Source organism: Lagenorhynchus albirostris, chromosome 3, assembly GCF_949774975.1.
Source record: "Lagenorhynchus albirostris chromosome 3, mLagAlb1.1, whole genome shotgun sequence".
In the NCBI taxonomy this organism is placed as follows: Eukaryota; Metazoa; Chordata; class Mammalia; order Artiodactyla; family Delphinidae; genus Lagenorhynchus; species Lagenorhynchus albirostris.
Window position 1 is genome coordinate 91,361,482 of NC_083097.1, and position 25,673 is coordinate 91,387,154.

General features: G+C 45.9%; 1 protein-coding gene across 2 annotated transcripts in view; it reads left to right on the top strand.

The window, feature by feature from the left end:
• Positions 1 to 25,673, top strand: part of MCC (MCC regulator of WNT signaling pathway) — a 440,601-nt gene that overhangs the window by 346,134 nt on the left and 68,794 nt on the right. For both annotated transcript variants that reach the window (XM_060143381.1, XM_060143382.1), the window contains 3 exons: positions 2,876 to 3,018; positions 18,814 to 18,977; positions 21,035 to 21,241. In XM_060143381.1, coding sequence (XP_059999364.1) covers positions 2,876 to 3,018; positions 18,814 to 18,977; positions 21,035 to 21,241 — 514 coding nt within the window. The remainder of the gene's footprint in view (positions 1 to 2,875; positions 3,019 to 18,813; positions 18,978 to 21,034; positions 21,242 to 25,673) is intronic.

Sequence of the window (25,673 nt, forward strand, 5' to 3'; positions counted from 1 at the left end):
TCAGGCCCAGTGGCCATGGCTCACGCGCCCAGCCGCTCCGGGGCATGCGGGATCCTCCCGGACCGGGGCACGAACCCACACCCCCTGCATCGGCAGGCAGACCCCCAACCACTGCACCGCCAGGGAAGCCCCAGTTTAACCTTTTAATGCCTCATTTTTGGGACACAGAAATGCACGCGATCTTCTCACAAGGTTGCTTTATACCTCTACTGTTTACGTTGTTTGCTTGTGTTGTTTTGCGCTGTAACCTTCATTATGATTACCATAAGGGGGAACCTGAACCATGGGTGGTATGTGCTCACCTCAGCCTCTCCCTGTGAGGTCAAAAACACAGACCATCTGCACATCCCTGCTGCTTATTTTATCTGTTTCCATGAAAGTTCTCAGCAGTACTTACTCCTTCCTCTGAATTCCTCGATTTCACACATTTTTTTCCCTTTATTTCTGCCATCTAACCCTGATTATTTGCCTCCTTCAATACAATCAGTTCTCCTTCTGATCAAAATTGCCCGCTCAGCAAGTGGCCTGAGTGCTCCTCCAGCCTCATGGTTCCGTCCTGCACCCCATTTTGGTTTCAGCTATCCCGAACCTCTGTCCCAAGCTCCACATGTCCATGTTCACGTTCACGGGCCCCTCTGAGTCTCTGCGTGTGCCCTTGCACCCTTGTGACCTATCTAAAACTTGCTTGCCTTTAGACTCATCTTCAGTGCTGCTTCATCCAGGAAGTCTTCCCTGGTCACTGCACACCTGCAGCCCCAGATGCTCCTCCTGTGTCCGCCCAGAGCATCCTTCTTAGGTTAGAATTTGTTCTGAACATATTTGACTCCCAGGAGACAGCATCTGTTTGGTTTTTGCCATCCTGTCCTTGTTTTGGTGCTCAATCCAATACCTTGAATGAGGATCCTTAGTTTGCATTTCATGACACTGAAAGCCTTCTGCCTAAGGTGACATTTCTAGTGTGGTATCATTCTTCAGTCTGTGCTCTGACCTCAGTAAGGAATGTTTCCCTCAACAGCTTCCTTCTCCCACCCCTTCCCTATTCACTCCTTTAAAGTAATTTTTACAAAGCAGGAGGTTTGGCAGGCACTGTGTGTTTTGGGACCTGCCAAGCCAAGAGGGTTGAAGGTGGCTATGAAAGATTTTTCAAATGCCATTTATACCAGAGATACAGCGGTAGCATTTATCTGGCTTTTTTGGCTGGAAAACAGTCCGAGCCAAGCTGAAGCTGATTACATTGGCCATGCAACAAAGAATTTATTCATCATACACAAAATCTCCCCTTAACTAAAATCAGGGTTTTAACTGCTGATTGAAAGGAGAGCTGATGTATCAGGGCACAATCACCCTCCAGACCAAAAAGGTGACTCTTAAGAATACTTTTTAATTGTTTTCTTTCCTAAACCTAATTATTGTTGACTTTGCAGATGTCTAATAATTTAACCTATTCATAGAACGTTAACCTATATTTTTTGCCTTCACCACTCCCATTCTGATTCATATTTTGACTGTCTGGGGGTTTTATATCTGTTTAAAGTCTTCCCAGATCTCTGTGTGGCTCTTATTAGAAATACTTTATAAAGCAGGGGCTCAGCTGAATTCCTTCCCTGAGAGGATGTTGATTCCTTGAGAGAACCAAGAACTCTGGAGAGTTCTTCCCGTTTCTCTAATATAGATGTGTCTCCCCAGCTTCAAATGGCAGTTGCCTCTTCCCCAAGTTCCAATGAATACCACTCACCGTCTTGGTCCACCCAAAACTGTGGACATTCTGCCCACCCCACGCCCGGTTGTCAGTAACTTGAAGTGAATGCCAGGTTGAGAGAATTTCTTCTCTTCCTTCCTTTCTTCACAGACAGCCTCCCCCTGGGGCTGAGCAGGTACACCTGTGGACTTTCCAACCTCAGAGTTAAATCCCTTGACAGTTTTCTTTTCTGGCTTACTTGCAAAATAAATGCTTCAAAGAGGGCTAACTTTTGCTCTGTCCATTTCTGTATCCAGCGTGTGTGGTGTTTGTGGTGGTGTGGGGAGAAGGTCTGCGTGTGCTTTGAAATAGATATTACAATTTTGAGTTTTCTTAGCTTGCCCATAGCTAATTCAGAGACCAGAGGTTGTGAGGGCTCCATGAGAGGCTGAGAAGGCGGTGGGGTGTGCTTGTGCGGATGAAACACGGCTGCATTTCAATGTTGTCTTCCTGCTAGCAAATGCAAATTGGAGGAAATAGACCATTGTGTGGTATTCTCTCACTCACTGATTCCATTCTTCTCCTCACCCCATCCTCCTTTCCTATCCCCTAACTCCATTTACTTCCTTTAGAGAAACTAAGTGTGATATTTCTCAGACATGCTGACCCATATATACTTCTCGGAGCATTGGTTTTGATCTGCACAGATGAGGTGCTGGTTTTCTAGTCGCTGCAGCCTCAATACTCCTTATGTCCTCTTCCCAGAAGGAAACCCACCAGTGGGATGCTGATGATGATCTGAGCCACTCCTATTCACCAGACTTTTGATACTTCTCCCCACCGTGGCCTCAGTGCTAGTAGTCTCAGTTCTTTTTCACCTCGGAATTTGAGGGGGTGAAGAAATCTAATTTCTTGAGGAAATCTTTGAAAGGGAAAAGTTTCTCGTAGGCTGGCAGATGAACCTTGTTTGGTGTATAGGTACGGATGTTGACACAGAAGCAAACTTTCAGTTTCAAACGCTGACCGTAGATGTGCCCATCTATTTGGTCTGAGAGGAATCCTGATGCATGTGGCCCAGAGAGGAGACCTGTCTGTTTTCTTTCTGAGTGTCTTTATCTTGTCCTTAAAAGACGTATTCTTTAGGGGTTTGTCTTACGTCTCTGTCAGTGGAGGCTGACTTCCTTTTTTTGCCCTCAGGGAGGAGGATGAGTACTCAGAACTGCGATCAGAACTCAGCCAGAGTCAGCACGAGGTCAATGAGGACTCTCGCAGTGTGGACCAAGACCAGACCTCTGTCTCCATCCCTGAAAACCAGTCCACCATGGTCACTGCGGACATGGGTGAGTCTGCCCGCCATTACCACAAAGCCGGAGTTCGGTTTCTGGATTGTAACAGGAACTTTAGAAACATAAGGCAGCCTGAATTAAAATTTAATTAGTCAAGGAGCTTATTGAGTAGATGAAGGCACATCCATTTCAGGTCTTGACATACTTCTTTGTTGGTCAAAATGGAACCAAAGAGCTGAATTCCCTTTCTGCCTTGTGATTCAAATATATGTCACCTTCTGCTTGAAAATTCTGGAAGTAGGGAACCAGTTAAAAAGGCTGTGGCAGGGCTTCCTGCTGGCGCAGTGGTTGAGAGTCCATCTGCCGATGCAGGGGACGCGGGTTCGTGCCCTGGTCCGGGAGGATCCCACATGCTGCGGAGCGGCTGGGCCCGTGAGCCATGGCTGCTGAGCCTGCGCGTCCGGAGCCTGTGCTCCGCAACGGGAGAGGCCACAACAGTGAGAGGCCCGCGTACCGCAAAAAAAAAAAAAAAAAAAAAGGCTGTGGCAGTGTTCCAAGTTACAGTAAAATCTGAACTGAGATGGCAGGAATGGAAAGGGTGGAGTAAGTAGCGACATACCACAGTGGAAGAACCAATAGGTTTCAGCAACTTTGGGGTAAGGAGGAATCCAAAATGACTAACATGTTCATCCTGAATGACTAAGAGAATGATTATGTTCCTTAGTAAGGAAGCTTGGTTGAGCAATGAGTCGGGAAACAGATATATTATGTCTGAGGTTGTAGAGAAATGTCCATGTGGAAATACGTGGCACAGTGTGTTGGTATGGTGTGTTTTAAACTACAGGTTGTGGCCCACTAATGGGTCTTGAAATTATATGAAAAAATAAAATATTTTTTAAATGAAATCAAATAGGAAAAAAACAATGACAGTATTGTTTCATGAAGCGTATTTGTTGGAAGTTTATATCTTGTAAGTTGCCAAGTGAAATGTGCCAACTATGGGTTGCAGTCGAAAGGTTGCAAAACCTCAGGTCTACTTGGAGATGCTTAACTAGATCTCTGGAGAGATCGGGGTTGAGGATAAAGGCTTTGAAGTTATAAGGTAAGGAGATCCCTATGGTTGAAAGGGTGTGGAGTCAAAATGGGGAGAGGCACTATATCTTAGGAAATGTTCATGCACAGGGCAGTGATGGGAAAAGAACGAGGAGAAGGAAGAGAAAGTATAGTACGATTTACAATAGAACTCAAAATTTCGTTGTGGAGAGAGACTTTAATCAAATATTAAACACTTATGTTTAATTATCAACCTATATACGTGCTATAACACCAAGAACATAGTACCGTGACAGTGTGTCAAAGGGATTCAGTTTAGGATTTCCAGGATGGCTTCCTCTAGGAAGTAACATTTGAGCTGAGATCAGAGGATAAGTAGGAATTGAGTACATAAAAGAGGAAATGGCATTCAGGGGAGAAGGGAGAGATGTATTCAAGGCCGTGAGAAAAGGTCATCCTGTGTGGAGGGCACAGAGATGTGAGATGGAGGCTTGGAGAGGTAGGCAAGAGTCAGATGGTGCAAGATCTTATAGACCATGTTAGAGAGTCTGACCTTTATTCAAAGACCCACAAGAAACCACTGAATGATTTTAATAGTTGGGGGTCGGGGGAATGAAATGATCAAATTTGCATTTTGAATCAATTACTCTGTGGTGAAGAGAAAGAATCAGTGGATCAAGAGTGAATGGGTGGGCTTCCCTGGTGGCGCAGTGGTTGAGAGTCCACCTGCCGATGCAGGGGACACGGGTTCGTGCCCCGGTCCGGGAAGATCCCACATGCCACGGAGCAGCTGGGCCCGTGAGCTATGGCCGCTGAGCCTGCGCGTCCGGAGCCTGTGCTCCGCAACGGGAGAGGCCACAACAGTGAGAAGCCCGCGTACTGCAAAAAAAAAAAAAGAGTGAATGGGGGAGGCCAGCTAGGAAACTACTGCAAAAGTCTAGGTGGGCAAAATTGTTTATAGGACTAGGGTGGTGGCAGTTGAGGTGTGGAAAAGCAGATGAGTATAGAAAGTCGGCAAGATCTGCTAAAGGATCAGTAACAGGGTGAAGGAGGAAGTAGGCATGTGGGGATCTCCCGTAAGTGTCTCGTTCGCACAGTGGATAGACGGTAGGGCCAATCGCCAATATGAAAGCAGGGAAAAAGGACCAGGTGGTTTTGCTCTGAATTGTATTTTGTTTTACTTGGGGGAGGGTGGAGTAGGGTAGAGATATTGTGTTTTGTTTGGGCATAAGTTTCAGGCATCTGGAGGTATCTGGGTGGAGATGTTGGGAAGGCAGTAGGTATAAATAAGCCAATAAAGGTCTGGCTGAAGAAAGCAGTTGGGAGACATCAGGCTGTTTGCAGATAGTTACTGAAGCAATGGAAGTCGATGTGAAGAGCGAGAACTGCAGAGAGCTGGAGACCAAGCCTAGGGGGCCACCCGCTGAAGAGGAAACTCAGCAGCAGCTCACAGCAGGGATGCACCTCTCAGCTTTTCAGTCTCAGTTGAAATGCACCTCCTCCAAAAGCATCTTGTGAGCACCAGTCTGTGCAAGGCCCCATTGGTTTCCTTCTTACATCACACTGAAATTTCAAGCAATGTATTTGTATTTCTTTGCTTGACTGATGCTCCCGCTAAACCCCACTGAGCAGAAGCATGTTTGTTTTATCTAGTAGTCTCTCTCCAGAGCCCAGCACATGGCCTGGCACATAGTACATGTTCAGAGATACTTGTTTGAATGAAGGAGTGAAGCAGTCACCCAATCCGTCAACCAGTCAATCAGCTGAAGCTGTAAGAAGGAAACGAGGACAGCCCTGTCCACCAGCCAGTGGGGCAGAGAAGGCTCTAATAAGGAAGAAGGGGTCAGCAGGATGGGTTGCTGCTAAGGCCGGATAAGATGGATCTAGCTACATCAAAGTCACTGAGAGCTGTATACTGATACCAGTATACTTGAGCCAGACAGAAATGGGTTGAGGAGGGGGGATACCTCCCAGGCCTGGGGCCTTCGCTTTAGGCTGAAACGGCTTCCCTCACACTAACCTGAACCCAGACCCTAGGCCTTAAGTCACAACACACACAGACCCCTGCGATCAGCCCAGCCGTGGGCCCAAGTCCAAAGGGCTCAGCTATACCAGCATCAGAATCTCTAACCCTAGTGGCCCCGAGCTTCTGGACTCAGCCTTCCAGCCTTAGGCAGTCAGACGAGTGAGAACAGCAGCTGAGAAGTTTCTGATCACTGCAAAGAGACATTCCTACATTCCTACACAGGAATGTCATTCATTTCTCTGAAATTGTTTTTTTATGAAATGAAGCAAGTGACCCACACTCCAATGAAATTTCTTAATCAAATAAGCTGGGGGAATGGAGGGCAAACCCCAATCAAGTGGGCAGGGCGTCTTCACTGCGGGGCATCTCAGGGTTCCAGCTGTGAGGGAGCATCTGTAGCCCGGGCGCCCCACACAGGAGCCAGTGTCTGCTTGTCTGCACTGTGAGCTGGCTTTGTTTTCCCAGGTTGTTTATTTTCATCTTTTCCCTCAGTAAAAATACATGTTCATTGTAACTGGTGGTAGTATCATTCCTGACAAGACTGGGCTCCTGGGGGGGAAGGGACCCTCTCTGCCCGATGCCTCTGTATGTTCTCTGTCCACAATAGGAGGCCTTCATTCATCTATGCAGCAGCTCACTGGGAGCTGTGCTGGAGACTGGGCACGTGAGACTCAGAACCTGCCATCAGATCACTCTGCTCCCACACTCAAATCCCTCACCCCAGAGTGACATCCCCGCTCCTTACCCTGGCCTTTAGGGCCCCCAGAACCTGGGCATACCCACCTCAGGCCTCATCCTCCCCAACTCTCCCTTTCCTTTCTTTTCTTTTTAAATTTATTTATTTATTTTTAGCTACTTTGGGTTGCCACGCGTGGCTTTCTCTAGTTGCAGTGGGCGGGCTTCTCATTGCAGTGGCTTCTCTTGTTGTGGAGCACAGGCTCTAGGTGCACAGGCTCAGTAGTTGTGGCTCGCGGGCACTAGATCGCAGGCTTAGTAGCTGTGGCCCACGGGCTTAGTTGCTCTGCGGCATGTGGGATCTTCCCGGACCAGGGCTCGAACCTGCATCCCCTACATTGACAGGTGGATTCTTAATCACTGCGCCACCAGGGAAGTCCCTCCCCAACTCTCCTGTTTTCTTCCCAGCTCTGGCCACACCGGCCTCCTTGCTGTCCCTCAGACCTGACCAGCATCTCTGGCCTCAGGGTTTCTGCATCCACACGTGCCTCTCTCATGCATGTCAGTCAGCTGTCCTCTCATCACAGGCCTTCCCCAACCCCCTGGTAGAGTCCTGGTGCTGTCACTCACTCTCACAATGCAGGTACTCCTTTCCCGTCCCTGCTTCATTTTTCTTCACAGCACTTAGCACTACCTAACGATACCTCGTGTTTGCATTTATTGCCTTATATATGTATCACCAGTCTTTATTAGTCTCTTGCACTAGAATGCAGGTTCCATGCAGGCAGGGACTTCGGCTCTCCTGTTTACCGAAGTAACAGTGCCCGCTCGTAGGAGGCTCCCAGATATGTGAGGAACAGTGAACACCATCTTGGAGCTCACGGTTCTTTGGAGGATGCAAAGGAAACAGGGAATGACTGGCAGTGGGACCACAAAAGGAGGTGGGCAGGGGCCCCTAGCGACACCCTCAAGTGGGAGCATCAGAAGACGTGGCCAGTAGTCACATCTAAGCAGAAAGCTGCGGGATAAGTGGGAACGATGCAAGCAAAGAGCAGGGGGCAGGAGGAGAGTGCTGTGGGCACGGCCGGTACCTGCCAGGTCACCGTGGAGGGCAGGCACCCGGGCAGCAAGGAGGAGGACCTGATGAAGGCCCCAGCTGAGCCCCGCCCCTGCGTGTTCATTGGCTGCATCTTCTTACTCCTGTGCCTTTTTCCTATTAAATTGCTTCAGTAGGGAAAAAAGCTATCATTTATAAACACCATCACAGGAAATCATTAAAAAGCAGCCATTTCATTATGCCTGCTATATTTGCAAACTTGCATTAGCAACCCAGAGGTTTTCTTGAGCTGGATTTTATATACAGAGTTTGCTGCAGTATATTTGCCGATCTCCACTTAAGAAAACAGGAGTATTCCCTTCCTCAAAACGCACTTTTCTTTTGTTTTCAAACCCCACTCATCACAGCCTGGCTGCCCCCTCGATAAGCTGGCTCCAGGGTGTGGTCCTCAGAGCCTGGAGGGGTAAACCAGCAATTTAGAAAGTGTTTTGACTTACCTAAGCAGTCATACACAGCAGAAAGGTCCCGGTGGTGTCACACTGCATCTTAAAATAAATTGCATTACCTCTGTTCAAACCTGGTCACATAATCGTTTGTAAAGTGAAGGTAATTAAGTAGACAAAGATAAGGTAGGAATTATGAGTTGGGATTTCTATTCCATAATTTGGCAGAGAGTTCTAGTTCAAAGGGAGGCTGCATATCATAACTAACATGCTTTGTTCACTTACTTTGTGTTGAGCATTTACATGCATCCTCATGTTCAATCCTCAGCCTTGAAGGAGGCCCTGTAACTCTCCTCATCTGTAAAACTGGGATGACAGAGTTCAGAGAGGGCAAGTCATTTGTCCAAGACCGCACAGCTAAGCAGTTGTCTTTGCTTTTGCCGCCCGTGTTTCTATAGATGGCTTTGCTTTTACACACCCCTGCTGAAACGGTGAAGCATGCTTATGGATGGTGTGCTCTACTTACTGCCCTCCTTTGAGGTCTCTAGTACTGGTGGCAGAATTTAGGGAGCAGCTGTCTGATTACAGCACCTGGCTTACTAGCAGGGTATTTGCTGTTCACTGAGATCTTGCAGATCTCCGTCTTAGAAACAACACCCTTAGACCAAACCATTCTGGGTGTTGCAGTAGAGCCGAGCACAGATGTGTGTGAGATGGGCTCAGTGTTGCGTCATGTGTGTTAGCGTTTGTGGGGCGCACTCCCTCTAGCAGGCTGTCTTCCCAACTCCGTTCATGGAACAGCAAAGCTTGTCTGGAGCAACTGTCTGTAAACCAAACAAAATCCCTGATCTGATGGGCTTTTGCGCAGGCTGTGATGGGTTCTGCTCCTGTGTTTTGAGATCTTTTCTGGTTTTAGGTGAGAAATTCTTATTTTTGTGGAATTTAGCAATGCTGAACTATTAAACCCTCAGTGAGGACAGGAAGCATATGATACCATGTTTGCTGGTGTGATCATTTAGATAGAGATTTCCTTCTTGTGCGTAGTTTTTGGAGGACAACCAAGGAAGAATTTACACGTGAAACCTGGCTATTTGGCATGACTGTGACTATGAAATATGTTTAACGTTGAAGCCAGATTTTCCTGGCTTAATGGCCCATGAGGCTTAAAGGCTTCAGGAGAAATCTTCCAAAGTGTGGAGCAGCCCCTCGCAGTGGGGACAAAGCGGGGTCGGGGCAGGGAAAGCAGTCCCGCCTTCTCTCAAAATGATTTCTGCAGAGTGGAAGGGAAGTGTTTACAACGGCAAGGCAGCCTGTCCAGAGAAACTGGATTTTTGTTAGGAATGAGGCACTAAGTAGGCAGTTATATTCCAGCAGAGAATTTTTCGAGGAGAATCAGATCATTGGTAACCTGATTTTCAAACTTTGAGAAACCAGTCCCCAGGTTGGAAAAGTTAGACAGGACTGAAACTAGTACCCTGACTTGACGGTGGAACAGCCCAAGCCCTGTTTTGCTTTTGTTTTTCTTCTCCTTACTTTAACTGGGCAGCTTAATTTATCCCAGGAGGTTCACGATGTTGGTCATCCCTGAGAACCAAGCCCAGGGAAGGCTTAGAAGTTTCGAACATTGACTCACAGGGGGCTCTCTAGGGAGACTGTGCGCTTCCTCCCGGGGATCTGAGCCTGGTCAAACAAGGCCTGTCTGTGAATGTTAGCAGGGCCGAGTGGCCAAGGAGGCTACCTCATATCATTCCAGAACTTTCCTCACAGAGTAACCAAGCTTGAGAGCGGGAAAGATTATGGCTCCACTTCACCTTGTGGTACTTTTGAAATATTTCCCTCAAACTCTACTGTTCGGTAATTTTTCAGCACCCAAAAGAGACTTAGAGTTTAAGATAGATATGGAAAGGCGTTGATCCACCACGTTTGCTCAGAACGAGCTCCCATGATTGTTAGGTTCATGAACTCCTTTCCTAAGATAAGCAGCCTTTATTTTCTAAGCAGACCATGTCTTCTCAGATTGGATTGTTTTTTGGGTTGTTTGGAACTCATGACATCTTTTTCCTTAAAACCAGTGTCATAGAGGAGTGTTAGCTGCCCAGACCAGCCCCGGAAGCCTATTTCGTCTATAATGGTAATAAAGTATGGACCTCACTAGTGTTACTGCAGCCCCACCCATCGCTGTGGACATTGTTTTTGTGAGAAGAGGTTCTGCAGACCACATTCGCATGCCACAAGCACATTTTCCAAGTTGATGATACTTTGTCAGTGAGCAGTCTAACAAAACTTGATACTTTTGGGCTTCCCTGGTGGCGCAGTGGTTGAGAGTCCGCCTGCCGATGCAGGGGACGTGGGTTCGTGCCCCGGTCTGGGAAGATCCCACATGCCGCGGAGCAGCTAGGCCCGTGAGCGATGGCCGCTGAGCCTGCGCGTCTGGAGCCTGTGCTCCACAACGGGAGAGGCCACAACAGTGAGAGGCCCGCGTACCGAAAAAATAAAACAAAACTTGATACTTTTAAAAATTAGCTTAGAAAAAGTCTTTCATTACCTTTACACGTTCAACTCATGCGGTCTTTATCGAGTACTACTCCGTGCCTAGTGTTGTGAGCGTCTAGGAACACAAGGATGGATGAACAGAGTCCCTGCTCCCCGGAGCCAGACTTCGTAGGGTCCATGTGTCAGATAATAAGTAATTATGGTGAAGGCGATGCCTCAAAGAAAGAAGTAAATACGAGACTATAGGTAATCGGGGAAGGCTTACTGGAAGAGCAGATTTTAAGGCAAAGCTTTAAAAAGAACCATTGTGAAAAGAGAATGAGGGGCTTCCAAACTAGGCAGACACATCACATTAACTGTGAAGTGAATGCCGAGCCCCAGGAGTAAGTACGTTTGAAGTTGGGACCATATTTTGGAGCAGATTCATTCTGGTAAATGCACGTTGCTTGGAATCAAAGGACCAGGGGAATATTTATAACATCTAGCCTATTTAGCTATATTTTTATCTGGGTTAGGGTTCTCACAGGGGGTTCAACAAAAGTAGAGTCAGCCTTTAACACCGTATTCAAAATGAACCAACTCTGGTATGGTTTCTTGTGTACAGCACTGGGGATAGGTCTAATTGATCCTGAAAGAGGAAAACCAGCTTTGCCCACTAGTATGTATTTAACCAAGAAAGCACGCTGGTGAGGCGTCATTTCCATAGCCATGAATGTCCTCTGGCCTCCTTTCCAGATTTCCCAGGTGCTTGGGTCTTCCCTCAGACAGCAACCTAAAAACCTAAGGCTCTGGGTTCTCATTAGAAAAATAGAACCTGAGCTGTCTTTTCTCCAGCTGCTATCGGAAGTCTAACTGGGGCAAGTTGCGTTTGGAAAAGATGGCCCACCCAGGCAGGTGCTGCAGACTCTGACAGCGGTGGGCAGCAGATGGGGTGAGGAAAGCAGGCAGAACAGTGAAGCACCATGGCCTAACGAGTCCAAAGGGGCAGCTGCTGGCCACTCTGCCCACTGCTGTCATGGGAAGAGCTGGTATTTCCTGACCTTCTAATTTTACAGGAATAGCTGTAAATTCTAATAATTTTTAAATGCTGGCAATTAATTCAAAAATGTTTTTTAAAAAAGGCTGCACCGATTATGAAACCCTGCCATCCTCTCGTTGAAGGGAGATGTCCCTTCCATTTATTCTTTTTTATCCTCTGTTTCATCTCTGCAGCAAATTAGACAGCTAGAAGGCAGAGTGCCAAGATTGTGTGAGCTTAGCCTTGCCCAGAATTCCCTTTACGTTGTACTTGAATGGTCTACAGCTTAAATTTAATTGAAAGTTAGTATCAGAAGAAACCATATGAAATCTGCATATGTGGGAAATTGTGGCTGAAAGGACTCACAATCACATCGCTTCACACCACATATGAAGTCCCAGGTACCTAAACTCTTCTAGCATCTAATTGTTAAAAACACATTGCGTCCCTTGTACAACTGGAATGCTTCCTCCTTTCTGACGGGAGATCATTCATTTCTGCCCTGGCTGCCAGGGAGCACGGCACTAAGTAGAAGAGTCAGCCCTAGCAGCTGTGTTCACCTCCATTGGCTTCCTCAGCCTTTCCCTGGTCCCAGTCATTGTGTTTTTCCCTTATTCGTGGTTGCTTGCTATGTGCTACCTCAAATTCATTTTTATAAAGCTATAACCTCTGGTAGAATAATGAGTATTTGCTGCAAAGGACATCCTCTTTGTCCCACGGACACGGAACCGAGCCGTTAGCTTTACTTTACAAAGCACAGCATAGCCTGAGGTGCCGCAGCGGGTCTGCCTCGTGTGACCCTTCACACCGGAGTTCCATGTCAAGTGTGCAGTGCAGTGGCACTACGTACATTCACAGAGCTGTGCAACCATCACCAATATCCATTTTCAGAGTTTTCCTATCCTCCCAAACAGGAATTCTGTATTCATTAAACGATATTGCCCCATTTGCCCATCTACTGTAACCTCTCTTCTCTCTTTTATTGTATTTTTATTTTTTTAATTAATTAATTTATTTTTGGCTGTGTTGGGTCTTTGTTGCTGTACGCAGGCTTTCTCTAGTTGCGGTGAGCGGGGGCTACTCTTCATTGCAGTGCGGAGGCTTCTCATTGTGGTGGCTTCTATTGTTGTGGAGCACGGGCTCTAGGCAGACAGGCTTCAGTAGTTGTGGCATGTGGGCTCAGTAGTGGTTCACGAGCTCTAGAGCGCAGGCTTAGTAGTTGTGGTGACATGGGTTTAGCTGCTCCATGGCATGTGGGATCTTCCTGGACCAGGGATCGAACCCATGTCCCCTGCACTGGCAGGCAGATTCTTAACCACTGTGCCACCAGGGAAGTCCCTCTTCTACTTTCTATGAATTTTCCTATTCCAGGTACCTAATATAAATGGAATCATACAATATTTATCCTTTTGTAACTGACTTATTTCACTTAGCCTAATGTTTTCAGGGGTCATCCATGTTGTAGCAGTATCAGAATTCTGTCCCTTTTTAAGGTGGAATAATATTCTGTCATGCGTTTATATCACATTTTGCTTATCCATTCATCTGTCAACAGATACTTGGGTTATTTCCATCTTTTGACTATTGTGAATAATTCTGCTGTGAACATTGGCATACAAGCATCTGTTTGAGTCTATGCTTTCAGTGTTTTGGAGCATGTACCTAGGAGTGGAATTGCTGGGTCATATGGTAATTCTATGTTTAACTTTTTCGGGAACCACCAAACTGTTTTCTACAGTGGCTACACCACTTTACATTCCCACCAACAATGTGCAAGGGTTACAGTTTCTCCATATTCTTGTCAACACTTGTTCTTTCCTCTTGTTGTTGTTTTTGATAACTTCCATCCTCTCCGTAGTGTCAGTCTTGCCTTTAATCCATGCTGACAGTATCTTCCTTTTGGGGAGTCTGTGAACATTTAATGTAGTTAATGATCGATTGATTGTGGGTCTCTCAGTTTACTATTTGTTTTCTCTTTGCCCCTTCTGAATTTTTTGTTCTTCTGTCCATCCTGTCTTCCTTCTTTTGGGTTAACCGCATAGTTTTTAGAATTTTATTTTATTTATTGGTTTCTGGCTATGCCTCTTCATCATTCTTTTCTAGTAATTGTTCTAAGAATTACATTATACATGGTTAATTTTTCCGAGTCCACTCACAGTTAATATTCCTCCTTTAATTCTGATATATGTCCTCTCTTGCCTTTCCTGGGAAACAGCGGCGATGAGTAGGTACCCTCACAGGTTTGGCTGAGCTGACCTGTTCTTGTCCACATAGCAGTACTTGTTTTGGGTTGGAGCAGTGTGGTGAAGGTAGCCCTGGACACAGAAGGGCGACACTGTACGTCGAGCCCTGCCCCCCACCCATTGTGCAGCTGTGGGTGAGTAACTGGGTGTCTTCGAGTCTCAGATTCCTCCTCTTTGGAGCGAGGCTTACCACCTTCCTGCTGGGGTGGAACTTGATGATGTATGTGAAAGCCCTTTCTGAAGTGTCAAGAGTGCTGATCAAACCAGAGTCACTGTGATCATCACCTAAATGAAGAGCCTTTTTTTTTCATTGTAGTAAAAAACGCATTACATAAAATTTACCATCTTAACCATTTTTAAGTGTACCAGTCCGTACTGTTAGTTATATTCACATTGTTGTGCAACAGATCTCCAGAACTTATTTTATCTTGCAAAACTGAAATTGTACCCATCAAACAATACCTGCCCCGTCCCCCTTCCTTCCAGCCCCTGGTAACCACCTTCCTACTTTCTGTCCCCTATGCATTTGACTACTTTAGATAGCTCATATAAGTGGAATCATACAGTATTTGTCTTTTTTAGTAACTGCCTTATTTCACCTAGCTTAATATCCTTAAGGTTCATCCATGTTGTAGCACGTGTCAGAATTTCCTTCCTTTTTAAGGCTGAATAACATTCTGATGTATGTATGTAACACACTTGATTCATCCATTCATTCGCCGATGGACCCGGGTTATTTCCATCTTTTGGCTATTATGGACATGATATAGAAGGATCTGTCTGCGGGCCTACTTTCCATTCTTTTGGGTATGTACCCAGCGGTGGAATTATTGGATCACATGGTAGTTCTATTTTTAATTTTTGAGGAACTGCCATACTGTTTTCCAAAGCAGTTGCACCATTTTACTCTTCCCACCAACAGTGCACAAGGACCCCAGTGTCTCCACTTCCTCACCAATACCTGCTCTTTTCTGTTGTTGTTGACACAGTAGCCATCCTAATGGGCCTAAGGTGATATTTCATTGTGGTTTATAAACGAGGCACTTGCTGTTTGTTCTGGAACTCTTGGTCCCTTGTCTGAGCTTATCTTGCTCCTCTGGTCCCGTAACTTAAACTTCGGGTCTTTTATAAAGACTCCAACTACCTTGGCCTTCAGTGTTGAAGCTCCAGTGCCTGGCAGGGCCCATACCGTGCAGGGCATTGGAGGCCAAGGGAAGGAACTGAGGATTTATTCGAAGTCTATATTTAGAAGAATGTGGCACCAACTGAAAGATAAGGCCACCCTGTATCGAGTAGCGTTGATGGTGGGGTGAGTGGTGGTGAGCGATTGGTGCTATGCGACAGCACCAACAGGGGACCCAGAATATCTGCTTCTGCCAGCCTGGCCACCCTGTCCTACTGTGAGGCCCCAAACTGGGAACACTGACAAAAGACAGCCAGGGGGCACCTGATTGCTGGTGGGGCTTATGTAAAACCAGTGGGTAATAGGCAAGAGTGTGTGGGCTTCATCCTCCAGCCTGTGTGATGCACATTGGGCTTCCTAAGACAAGGAAAGCATTCATAGCCCTCCTAGGTATGAATAGAATATGCTCCTGAGCTGTTTGCAGTCTGCATGTTCATTTAAATGCCTTCCTCCATCTTCCTTTTTATTTATTTATTCATTTGGTTGCACCAGGTCTTATTTGCAGCTCGTGGGCTCCTTAGTCACGGCACGTGGGCTCCTTAGTTGTGTCATGCGAACTCTTAGTTGCGGCACGCACGTGGGATCTAGTTCCCTGACCGGGAATCGAACCCGGGCCCCCTGCATTGGGAGTGCGGAGTCTTATGCACTGCGCCACCAGGGAAGTCCCCCCTCCGTCTTCCTGATGCTCCGTCCTATACTTGCATCATGCTCTCTGTGGTTACTTTCCCCAGGGTAGTGGGAGAGAGGACTGTGGCTTTTGCCACGTACGTCTGTGAGCCTCTCAGAGTTGAAAGGCTCATGCTCATCTCTGTACCCTGCTTCTAGCCTGAGGCCAGGGCTCAGCAACTGATTAAAGAATGAGAAAGAAAGAGTGATCAGGTCCCTACACTTGCCTTCTGTTGCCTGTAGCCCATCATCCTCAGGACACAGCCTGGTGGCACCTCTCCAGTCCTGCTGTGAAGACCCCTCAGCAGACATGTCCAGGGTGATCATTGCATCAGATGGGGCCGTGCTAGGGAAATCCTTATGAATGGCTGAATAGAGACATCTTCCTTCCTCATCCCACTCAGGAATAATCCAAATAATTCAGGGGTGTGTGTTAACTGCAGCTCAGTGTACCAGGAAACCCTGCACCTCAAGGTAAATGATCCTTTGGAGAAACTTCTCCATTTGTTACCCTGGAATTAAGTGTGCTCGGGAGATAGTTTCATCAGCATGTGTGGGAACTAAGGAGTGCTGCACCTGGCTCTGGACCTCCTTGTCTTGAGTTGGTGATGGGCACCTGCCGTCCATCTCCAGAGGGCTTCGGCAGTGGAGATTGTCCTCCTGTTGTCAGCAGTTCAGGGCATGGTCCATACTGAGGACAAAAAGCATAAGGTGGATGTAAAACATGCTGCTGTTGACAGTCTATTTCTAGTCTTGCTGGCTCTTAAATATATAATGATGTGGTATTTATATTTGGTCATTTAAAAATAACTTTTGATTGCCTGTCTTGTGTTGGAGATGAAATGAGGAGGAAGGTCAAAGTCCCTTCTTTCTTGAAGCTTACACTTTAGTAGAGAAGAGATGACAGACACATAGGTCAGAGCAGATAGTGATAATTGCCATGGAGAAGATAGGATAATAGGACAGGGACTAAGGGGGAAGAGATGGAACCCCATACTTCAGACAGAGAAGAGCTTGGTGAGGAGGTGGCATTTGAGCTGAGAGCTGAATGTAGGAGGAGATTTGGGTACAATTCAGTCTCAGCAGAGGGAACAGCAAAGGAAAAGAAAGCCCTGGGGCAGATGAGAGGTTGGCATCTTCCAGGGATGGAGAGAAGGCAGGAGCGTGAACATAGCATAGTGATGCGGGGGAAGGTGGACAGATGAGGCAAGGACCAGAGAAGCCAGTGGTTCCCACCCCGACTACACGTTAGGGTTATCTGAGGAGCCTAAAAAATTTTCCAGTGCCAAAGCTCCACCCGTAGAGAGTGTGATTTAATTGGCCTGGGTGGGGCCTGGACATTGGTGTTTTGTAGAAGCTCCCCAGGAAGTTCCACGGTACAGCCTGGGTTGAAACATCAACAGGGCTGATCGTGCAGAGCCTTAGAGACTCTGGTAAGGAGTTTAGACTTTATTTGAATGACAGTTTATATAACGGTTTGGGCCAGGGGAGTAACAGGATCCAGCTTATTCCTTAAGAGACTCACTTTGGCTACAGTGTTGGGGACTGGAGGTAGGAGCTTGTTCCGGTGGTTCAGTTAAGAAATGATGGCGGCTGGGACCAAGGCTGGTGTCAGTGGAGATGGTAAGAAGAGGTCAGTTTGGGGATATGTTTTGGAGGTTGCAGTCAAAAAATGGATTGGATTTAGGGTGTGAAGCAAAAGGAAATCAAGGTTGCCAGAGAGTTAACCAGAGTAACTGGGAGGATGGTAGTGCTGTTCACAGAGCTGGGAGAGGTGGGGAAAACAGGTTGGAGAGGAGGGGGAATCATTGAGTTCATTGGTTGCGGTGAAAGCTTCACACTTCTCTTCTGTCTAGATTTAGGTAACTTGTAGATATAGGCAGTCAAATAAAGTTGCCCAGAATATTCTGAGAAATCCTCTTACTGTAATGCTGGGGGTTTTCTTGAAGTCTTGTGCAAGTGAGCGCCAAAGGCAATTGAGTATTTTAGGGCATGGAACCTGCGATGAGAAGGGAAGAGGAGGGAAGTATGAAGCCTTTAAGCTTCTTCCATACAGGAGTCAGGCCGAGTGTAAGGGAAAGGTGTACTTGGATAAATCGCTGTAGTTAACACCTGTCTTGCTATAAGAATTGAATGGCATAGCGACACATAGAATCCAAAATAGGTTGACATATTTATATTTGACTTAAGGGGATTTTTGCCCCTCCCCCAAATTATCTTTTAAGATACGTCTAGTTCACATTAAGATTATAATTAATTCTCCTCCCTGGACTAAGCCCTGGGTGTCCAGCAATTAAAAGTAACCCAGACTTTTAAGTCAGAATCAAATTATTAGAATTGCTTACAAGACATTTACACGGAGAACAATATGGAATTTGTTAGAATAGTTTGTTTTCCCCCGATGGAAGAAGTGGTATAAATTGCAGTAGTAGAGCCTGTTGATTGGTTATATCAGGGAAAAAAGTCCTGATTATAAGCTCGCTGAGGGCAAGAACTGTCCCTTATACAGTTGCTATTTTTTTTAAACACCTAGTGTCTCTGCTCACTCTGGGGTTTTTTTGTTTTTTTTTTTTTTCGTTTAGTAAAGTTATGAGATCTTTTTAGCTGAAACTTTTCCTGAAATCAGTCCTTATCTGAATGGCTGAGCAGGAAGGTTGACCAGAAGTCCTAACAGCCCCTTCTGGGACACTTCTTTGTTCTTACTAGAGAAACTTGAGATGTGTCTGCCTTTGAGTGAAAGACGAGAGAATGCAGCGTGGCATGGCTGTCTAGAAAATGGCCATGGTCTGAAACTCCTTAATAAAGCCTTTGTATTGGCCCCAGGCCTCAGAAGGCCAGCAGGCTGGGAGATCAGGCTGCCGGTGTTAAACCTGGACACGTCCAGCTCCACTGCCATCCATTTCACCTGAATGGGTTCCTCTCCGTAAGCGAAACAGAGAGCGCTCATCGCCCACCTGCCTGCTTAACTCGTTGTATCCGCATCCACTTTCAGATAACTGCAGCGACCTGAACTCGGAGCTGCAGAGGGTGCTGACGGGGCTGGAGAATGTGGTCTGCTGCAGGAAGAAGAGTAGCTGCAGCCTCTCGGTGGCAGAGGTGGACAGGCACATCGAGCAGCTCACCACTGCCAGCGAGCACTGTGACTTGGCTATTAAGGTAGGACCCCCCCCAACCCCCATCCTCTCTGTCTGGCTCTTTTCAGATCACATGAGGGAAATGATCAGGTGCCTTTCTTCTGAAGTGTGATTTTGCTCAGAGACCTATTAGAGAGTGAGTGTTTCTAAGAAAGCCATGCTAAAGATTGGGCCACCAGGGAGAAGCAGGAGCCCGATAAATTTTTGCTGGGTTGACTCACAATAGAAAAAGTCATTATATCAATAGTCAAGATCACTGGCTTTGCTGCAAAAATGACTACTTCCTTGGAAACTATTAGACCACTAGTATTGAACCATGTCATTTTAGTGTGGTTCATCATGTAGCACTCTGAGGTTGTAAGATTAACCTGGAAATTTTGTTAAAGCTTTCAGGTCTCTGGAATATTATTTCCGGAGTTATCTATTCATGGTGCTAACAAGGGGGACGTTCAGGGCCTGAACGAGTCATCTATCCTGAGTGCACTGGACTGGACCTCAGTCCCGCCTTTCATGTGCATTCATCTTACTGCTTAGGGAGGACCAGGTGAGAAGAATCTGCTGCATCTGCACAAACTCATCATGAGCAATGGGAATGTCAAGTCCCCTTGATACAGGGCCTCTGGTATCTTTATGTTACTTCACCAGAGCTTAGTGACCTAGGCATCACAATTCAAACTGAAAAGTCTGAGAGGAGCCTATAGAAAGGGAAAATGTGATGTGTTATTTGAAAAATGTTTGAGGACTCTGGGCCCAAGTTTCTATCAACAGGAATCCTGGATTTCACAAAAGAGCTATGGTCTCTCGAGGTAAACCGTGATGCATGTTTATAATACATCTGGTTTCCCATCTTTATTCATCACAATTATAAATACATAGTTGATGTGGTTTGGGGAAGTAACCACTAGTATTTCTTGCTTTGGAATCTCCAGACCCTGTATTTGATTGTAATGTCAGCTTGGGTACTAGCCCCAGCCTTAGCATTGAAAGGGAAGGAGGAAGCCAAGGGTGTCTGCCAACCAGCAAGGGACAGAGCAGGCCCTGGAGTAGGGCTGAGTAGGACGTGAGTCTCTTACTTGAGAGGAAGGACAAAGCACTGCATGTGGAAAGTGGCAGCACGATTTGGGTGACTGTCCTCATCAGGGAACCAGTGTGAGCATCCAAGAGTGACACATCCTTATGCCACCCATTTTTGAGACCTGTTTCCCATCCCATCTCTTCACTGCCTTCTGCCCCTACATGGCAATTCCACCTCGTCTTTCCAAATCATTTGGTGCACGCTTCCTTTTCCAAAGGACAGTAATTGTGAATGAATCGTTTCTGAAAGCAAACAGAATGAGTTGTTCCTTTTTTTTCAAATTTTATGCGTGTTTCTTCTCCATTAATACGGGTGTTTTTAATGAATGTTAAAAAAAACTCTCCACGTAGTATTAAGATTCTGTTCTTTTTAAGCATATAGCTGTGTTATTAATTAAATCCCTGCTGTCTTAGAAACCTCCACAATGAACTTACTCTTTTCTGTGTCACTGAGGTTTATTTTTGTCTTTCTTATCTTGGGACTGAACCTCATTCACACCTTCTGGTTCTGTTGTGACACTAAAAGCTGTAAACAGGGATGTGACCTATCCTATTGCCGAGTTGGAACATGGGAAGCCTGTAATTTAGGAAACTTCCAGTTAGATTTTGTGTGCAGTTTGCAACTTCACATTTGCTTTACCGGGCTCACTAGCTGGCTTGCTGTCTGGTTACGTGTATTCACCGACTCTGGACCGTGGGTGAGGGAGATAAACATCTGTGTGGACATGGCAGTTAGCACTACTGAGAGACTTAAATACCAGGAAGGGATGGTGCTTTTCTTAGTGGGGGTACCGCTGGGTAACACAGACTGTAACCCAGGCAAGTGACAGAGCCTCATCTGAAAATGGGAAGAGGATAGATAATCAGGGGCTCTCGTTAGTCTTGATTACTTTCTGCAGTGAAGTGACTGTGGAACCCACCCCTCTGGGGACACTCACCCCGGGCTGGCCTGTTTTCTCCCCCTCCCGTTTCTCCCAGGGAACTCACTGTGGCTGTGTTTTGTAGACAGTGGAGGAGATCGAAGGGGTCCTTGGCCGGGACCTGTATCCCAACCTTGCTGAAGAGCGATCTCGATGGGAGAAGGAGCTGGCTGGGCTGAGGGAAGAGAACGAGAGCCTGACTGCCATGCTGTGCAGCAAAGAGGAGGAGCTGAACAGGACCAAGGCCACCATGAACGCCATCCGGGAGGAGCGGGACCGGCTGCGGAGGAGGGTGAGTGCCAGGCCTTTCCCTGGGGGCTGGGGCCAAAGGAGAAGCCAGCTGGTCGAGCCAAGGGCAGCCCCAAGAATTTGGTGGCATTTCTAGTCTTGTGAATCACCATCCCTTTCTAGTGATGAAGTCGTTCTTGAAAGTATTCTGAAAGCGCTGAGATGTGCAGGTAAGATTTTTAAAAACGCTCTTCTCTGCAATCGCAGATCTAAGTGGATGCTAAAAATTATCCCAGTGCAGTGATTCTCAGCCATTCGCTGGGTACACACATCTTCCCCCAAGCTCAATTAAAATGTTCTTCCTTTGAGGTAGGATAATAATATTTTATAATTTGCAAAAATATACAGAATTTCCCCTTTGCAATTTCTTCTGTAAATTTTTCTTGAAACTTATAGTACCTGCTCTCACATATCCATACTGAGTCTAATGTGACACGTCCTCTCCTCTAGTGCAGACTCATTAAAGTTAATAAACTTATATATATATTTGTGTGTGTGTGTGTATGTTCTGTGAGAGAGAGAGAGAGAGAGAGTGTGTGTGTGTGTGTGTGTGTGTGTGTGTGTGTGTGTGTGTGTAATTCCTGGTAGTCACCCCAGCTCACTAAATGGCTCTGTGGCCTGAACAGGTTTGAGAACCACTTTGCTTAGGAAATACAGCCATTACTAAAGGAGCTGATGTTTCAGGATAGAAATGTTTGACAGAGTTGTTAAAGCACTCACTTTTCCAAAGATGGAGTTTTTTCTTAGGAACCCACAAGTACTTCTTTGTTTGGCTGTTAATTTGATCTGTGATTGGACTGGAGGTGAAGCAGTGAATTCTGCAATCAGAAACAATTCCCTCTGAACTTCACTTTGAATTACTAGACCTACTTTATTCTCTTTCTCCATTGTGGCAATATTAGAAGCTTGCTTTCGAGTTGTGCTGTGACTGGTAATTTTGCACACAGAGGAGAAGAAAATACATCCAGTTGATCACACCATTACTCTTTTTTTTTTTTTGCGGCACGCGGGCCTCTCACTGTTGTGGCCTCTCCCGTTGCAGAGCGCAGGCTCCGGACGCGCAGGCTCAGCGGCCATGGCTCACGGGCCCAGCCGCTTCGCGGCATGTGGGATCTTCCCAGACCAGGGCACGAACCCATGTCCCCAGCATCGGCAGGCGGACTCTCAACCACTACGCCACCAGGGAAGCCCCCACCATTACTCTTTAACTTGCTTTTCAGTAAGATCAGTGTGCGTACATCATTCTCCTTTTAATCTACATGCAGGTTTCAAAATTGCCATTATTTATGAATATAGAAGAAATTACTATTTTTGAATGTTATCAACTCTTTTCCTCATTTGTGGCTATTGCCAGCATTCCTAACTCTCATATCTGAATGTCATTTTGTGTGAACTCACACGCGTAAGCTTATTTTCAGAACCCAGCTGTATCGGATGCCAGTCTCCGTCCTTGTAACAGCAGGTGTAAATCATTGCAGTCAGCAAAGACTTCTGGGCAAGCTGAGGACATTTACTTAGTGCTAAGGCCCACAGCACCTGTAATTTCCTGGGCTACACTCCCCGATCATTATGACTAATGCCCTAATTAGGTGTGCTTGCTTAGTGTGCACGTTCTGATGGTGCTTACTTTGTGAAGGAAATGTTGGTCGTAGGCCTAATTACATATTGCGGTTTCGAATAAATTTCCTCCTCTAACTTGAGTTACTAAAGCACAAGACAGCCCTTGATTGTGACTAGCAAAGGAGAAAAAGCCAGTTCCCCTTCGAGTATTTCTCCAACTCTGGAGGTTAGTATTAAGGACAGCATAGTGTGATGGTACCACACTCTGTGCCAGGGCTCTGTGACCACCTTGAGTCACAGCTCGATCTCCCAAGCCACTGTGAGTCTCTGGTAAGTTACCTAACCTCCCGGTTTATTCCGCCGTGAAGTGGGGGTAATAATAGTACCCAGTGCAGGGAAACTAGGTAATCCTCATGAATTATCTAAGCACTTAACCAACGCATGGCATGCAGTAAGCGCTCAAAAGCTATCAGTAATCGTTTGGGATGAAATTCAGAGATACCCGTTTAGTAGTCTGGAAGGATTAACACCATACCATCTTTCTTCCCCCAAGAATTCTTATATATTTGAAGGACTCTTAGAACTCTTAGATGGACGTTGAATAACTACACACACACACACACACACACACACACACACACACACACACACACACACACACACAATACTCAAAATCTTTCTTCTGATCACATTTATTACCGTGTAAGTTTTGCAGTTAATATGGCTTTATTTAAATTTATATAATTTATATAAATTTATATAATTTATATAAATTTATATAATTTATATTTCCAAATAAAAATATATTGGGGAACTTGTATCTCTTCTTCAACTGGAAATTTCCTCCGGAATTTGTATACATACCCATGAATTAGATTTATTTCTCTTTATTTCAAGACAATTGTGGCTGTCAGAATTTGCTAGATGCCTGTAAATGCCAGTTTGCTAGATTTTAAGTGCTGGATGACTTCTGCCTACCACCACCCAATATATTTTATTCCCCTGAGGAGAAATCTGTCTTTTGTGGTTGGTCGTTGTGTCTTCTTCATGATATATAGCTCTGAGGAGTTTCATTTCCATCCTTGTGGTACCACACGATAACATGGCTGGTTGGCCTTTCCTGTCTTTCTAGCAACTCAGAATCCAGAGTTCATCAAAGTTGCCTGGAAAGCAATAGAGGCCACTTTTTTTTTTTCATTGCCCACATTCATTGTATAGAATTTGAACTGACCAGATCAATAGGATTGGTGCTGGCCCCCTGCCTGTAATTAAACAGAGTGCTCTCAGGAGGTTTTCTGAGCCTTGTTCAAAATTTAATTAAATTAGATCTTTAATGTCAGCTAACAGATTGGGCTACTTGGCAGAGCAGTAACTAAGGAACAACAGGCAGACAGTTTTTATTACTGGTCCCGGCTCATTATTAAATGAGGTAATCATTTAGGTCTTCGTGCTCTGTAATAGAACCGCTCATTTCCTCACACTGAAAGGAGCGGGTGTAATTTAGGCAAAGTAGAATTAATTACTCTAGAAAGGGAAGCATTTGGCTGTTCGTTCATTCATTTTGTAAACATGATGGGTCATCTTCTCTGTGCTAGGCAGAGGGGCTACGGTGATGAACAGGACACAGAACCTGGCCTGAAGGATGTTCGGGAGACAGGCAAATAAACAGGTCATTACAATGGTACATGTCAAGTGATAGGGAGGGATAAACACAGGAGAAGCCCTGAGAACTCATAGGAGGGACATGTGATGGCAGGTCCAGCCTCTGTATATTATGTATTTTTTACCTGATTGTTTAGGTCAACTGCCATGCAGCAAAAATGATCAGTGCTTTCCTCAGATAGTTTGGTAAAGCAAACTGGATGTGACCACTGGCTCATGAATCTGTGTCCCATCGAACCATAGACTTGAATCAAACACAGGCAACACACATTCTTTATGAGATTTTGTACAAACTCTTCAGAAAGTTGTGCAAAGTCAGTTATAGTTTTATTACAGCAAAAAGATACAAATCAGAGCCAGCCAAACTAAGAGACATATAGGTGAAGTCTGAAAGAGGTCTGAAGGCAAAGCTCCCAGCTCTTTTCTTCCCCTGGAGTCCTGAATGGTGTTACCTCCTTTGCGCTGTGATGTGTGGCCAACTCGGAGTATTGCCAACCAGGGTAGTTCACCCAAGCTTCCGAATCCAGAGTTCATATTGGGGTTTAATTCTGTAAATGTGATTGACTGGATTGCTGGCCGTGTGGTTGGATTCAATTCTCAGTTCCTTCTCCTTTAGGGATATCAGGCTGATACCCTTTGGGCCATTTTTAAGTCTGTGAGTCATATCCTTTGGGCCACTTTTAAGTTTGCGAGTCTGCCAGGGGTGGTGGTGCTGCACTGCGTCTACCCACAGTCCTTCTAACGCAGGAGGGATCTCGGAGGTGTGAGGGGTCCGGCACTGTCCTACTTGGGCACGTGTGCAGCTTGCAGGTGTAGCACTCATCCTGTAAACTCAACCGCCTCTGCCGATTTACTGAGCATCCTCTTGTAGGAGCCCAAGAGCCACCCCTAAAGCCATTAGTTCTAAATCCATTGGTGCCTGTTTCTAACTACTGCACTGGTTCTGAACACCTGATCGAATCCACTTTCAGTGTTCGCCCACGTCATCTCGAAGGGCACTTGACGATCAGTGTTCATGCTTAAAGGGAAAGAGGAGTCCAAACCAAATGAAGGAGTCTGCTTAGAAAGAGTAATGACCTTAAAGGTTAACCATGTGTTTTATTATGTACTTCTTTCTACTAATTAATTCATTTATAATATGTACTTACTATTAGGCTGACCACCCTTACTGGGAGATAAGATGTTTAGCGTCATGCTGAGGTGTCCAGAGCTGG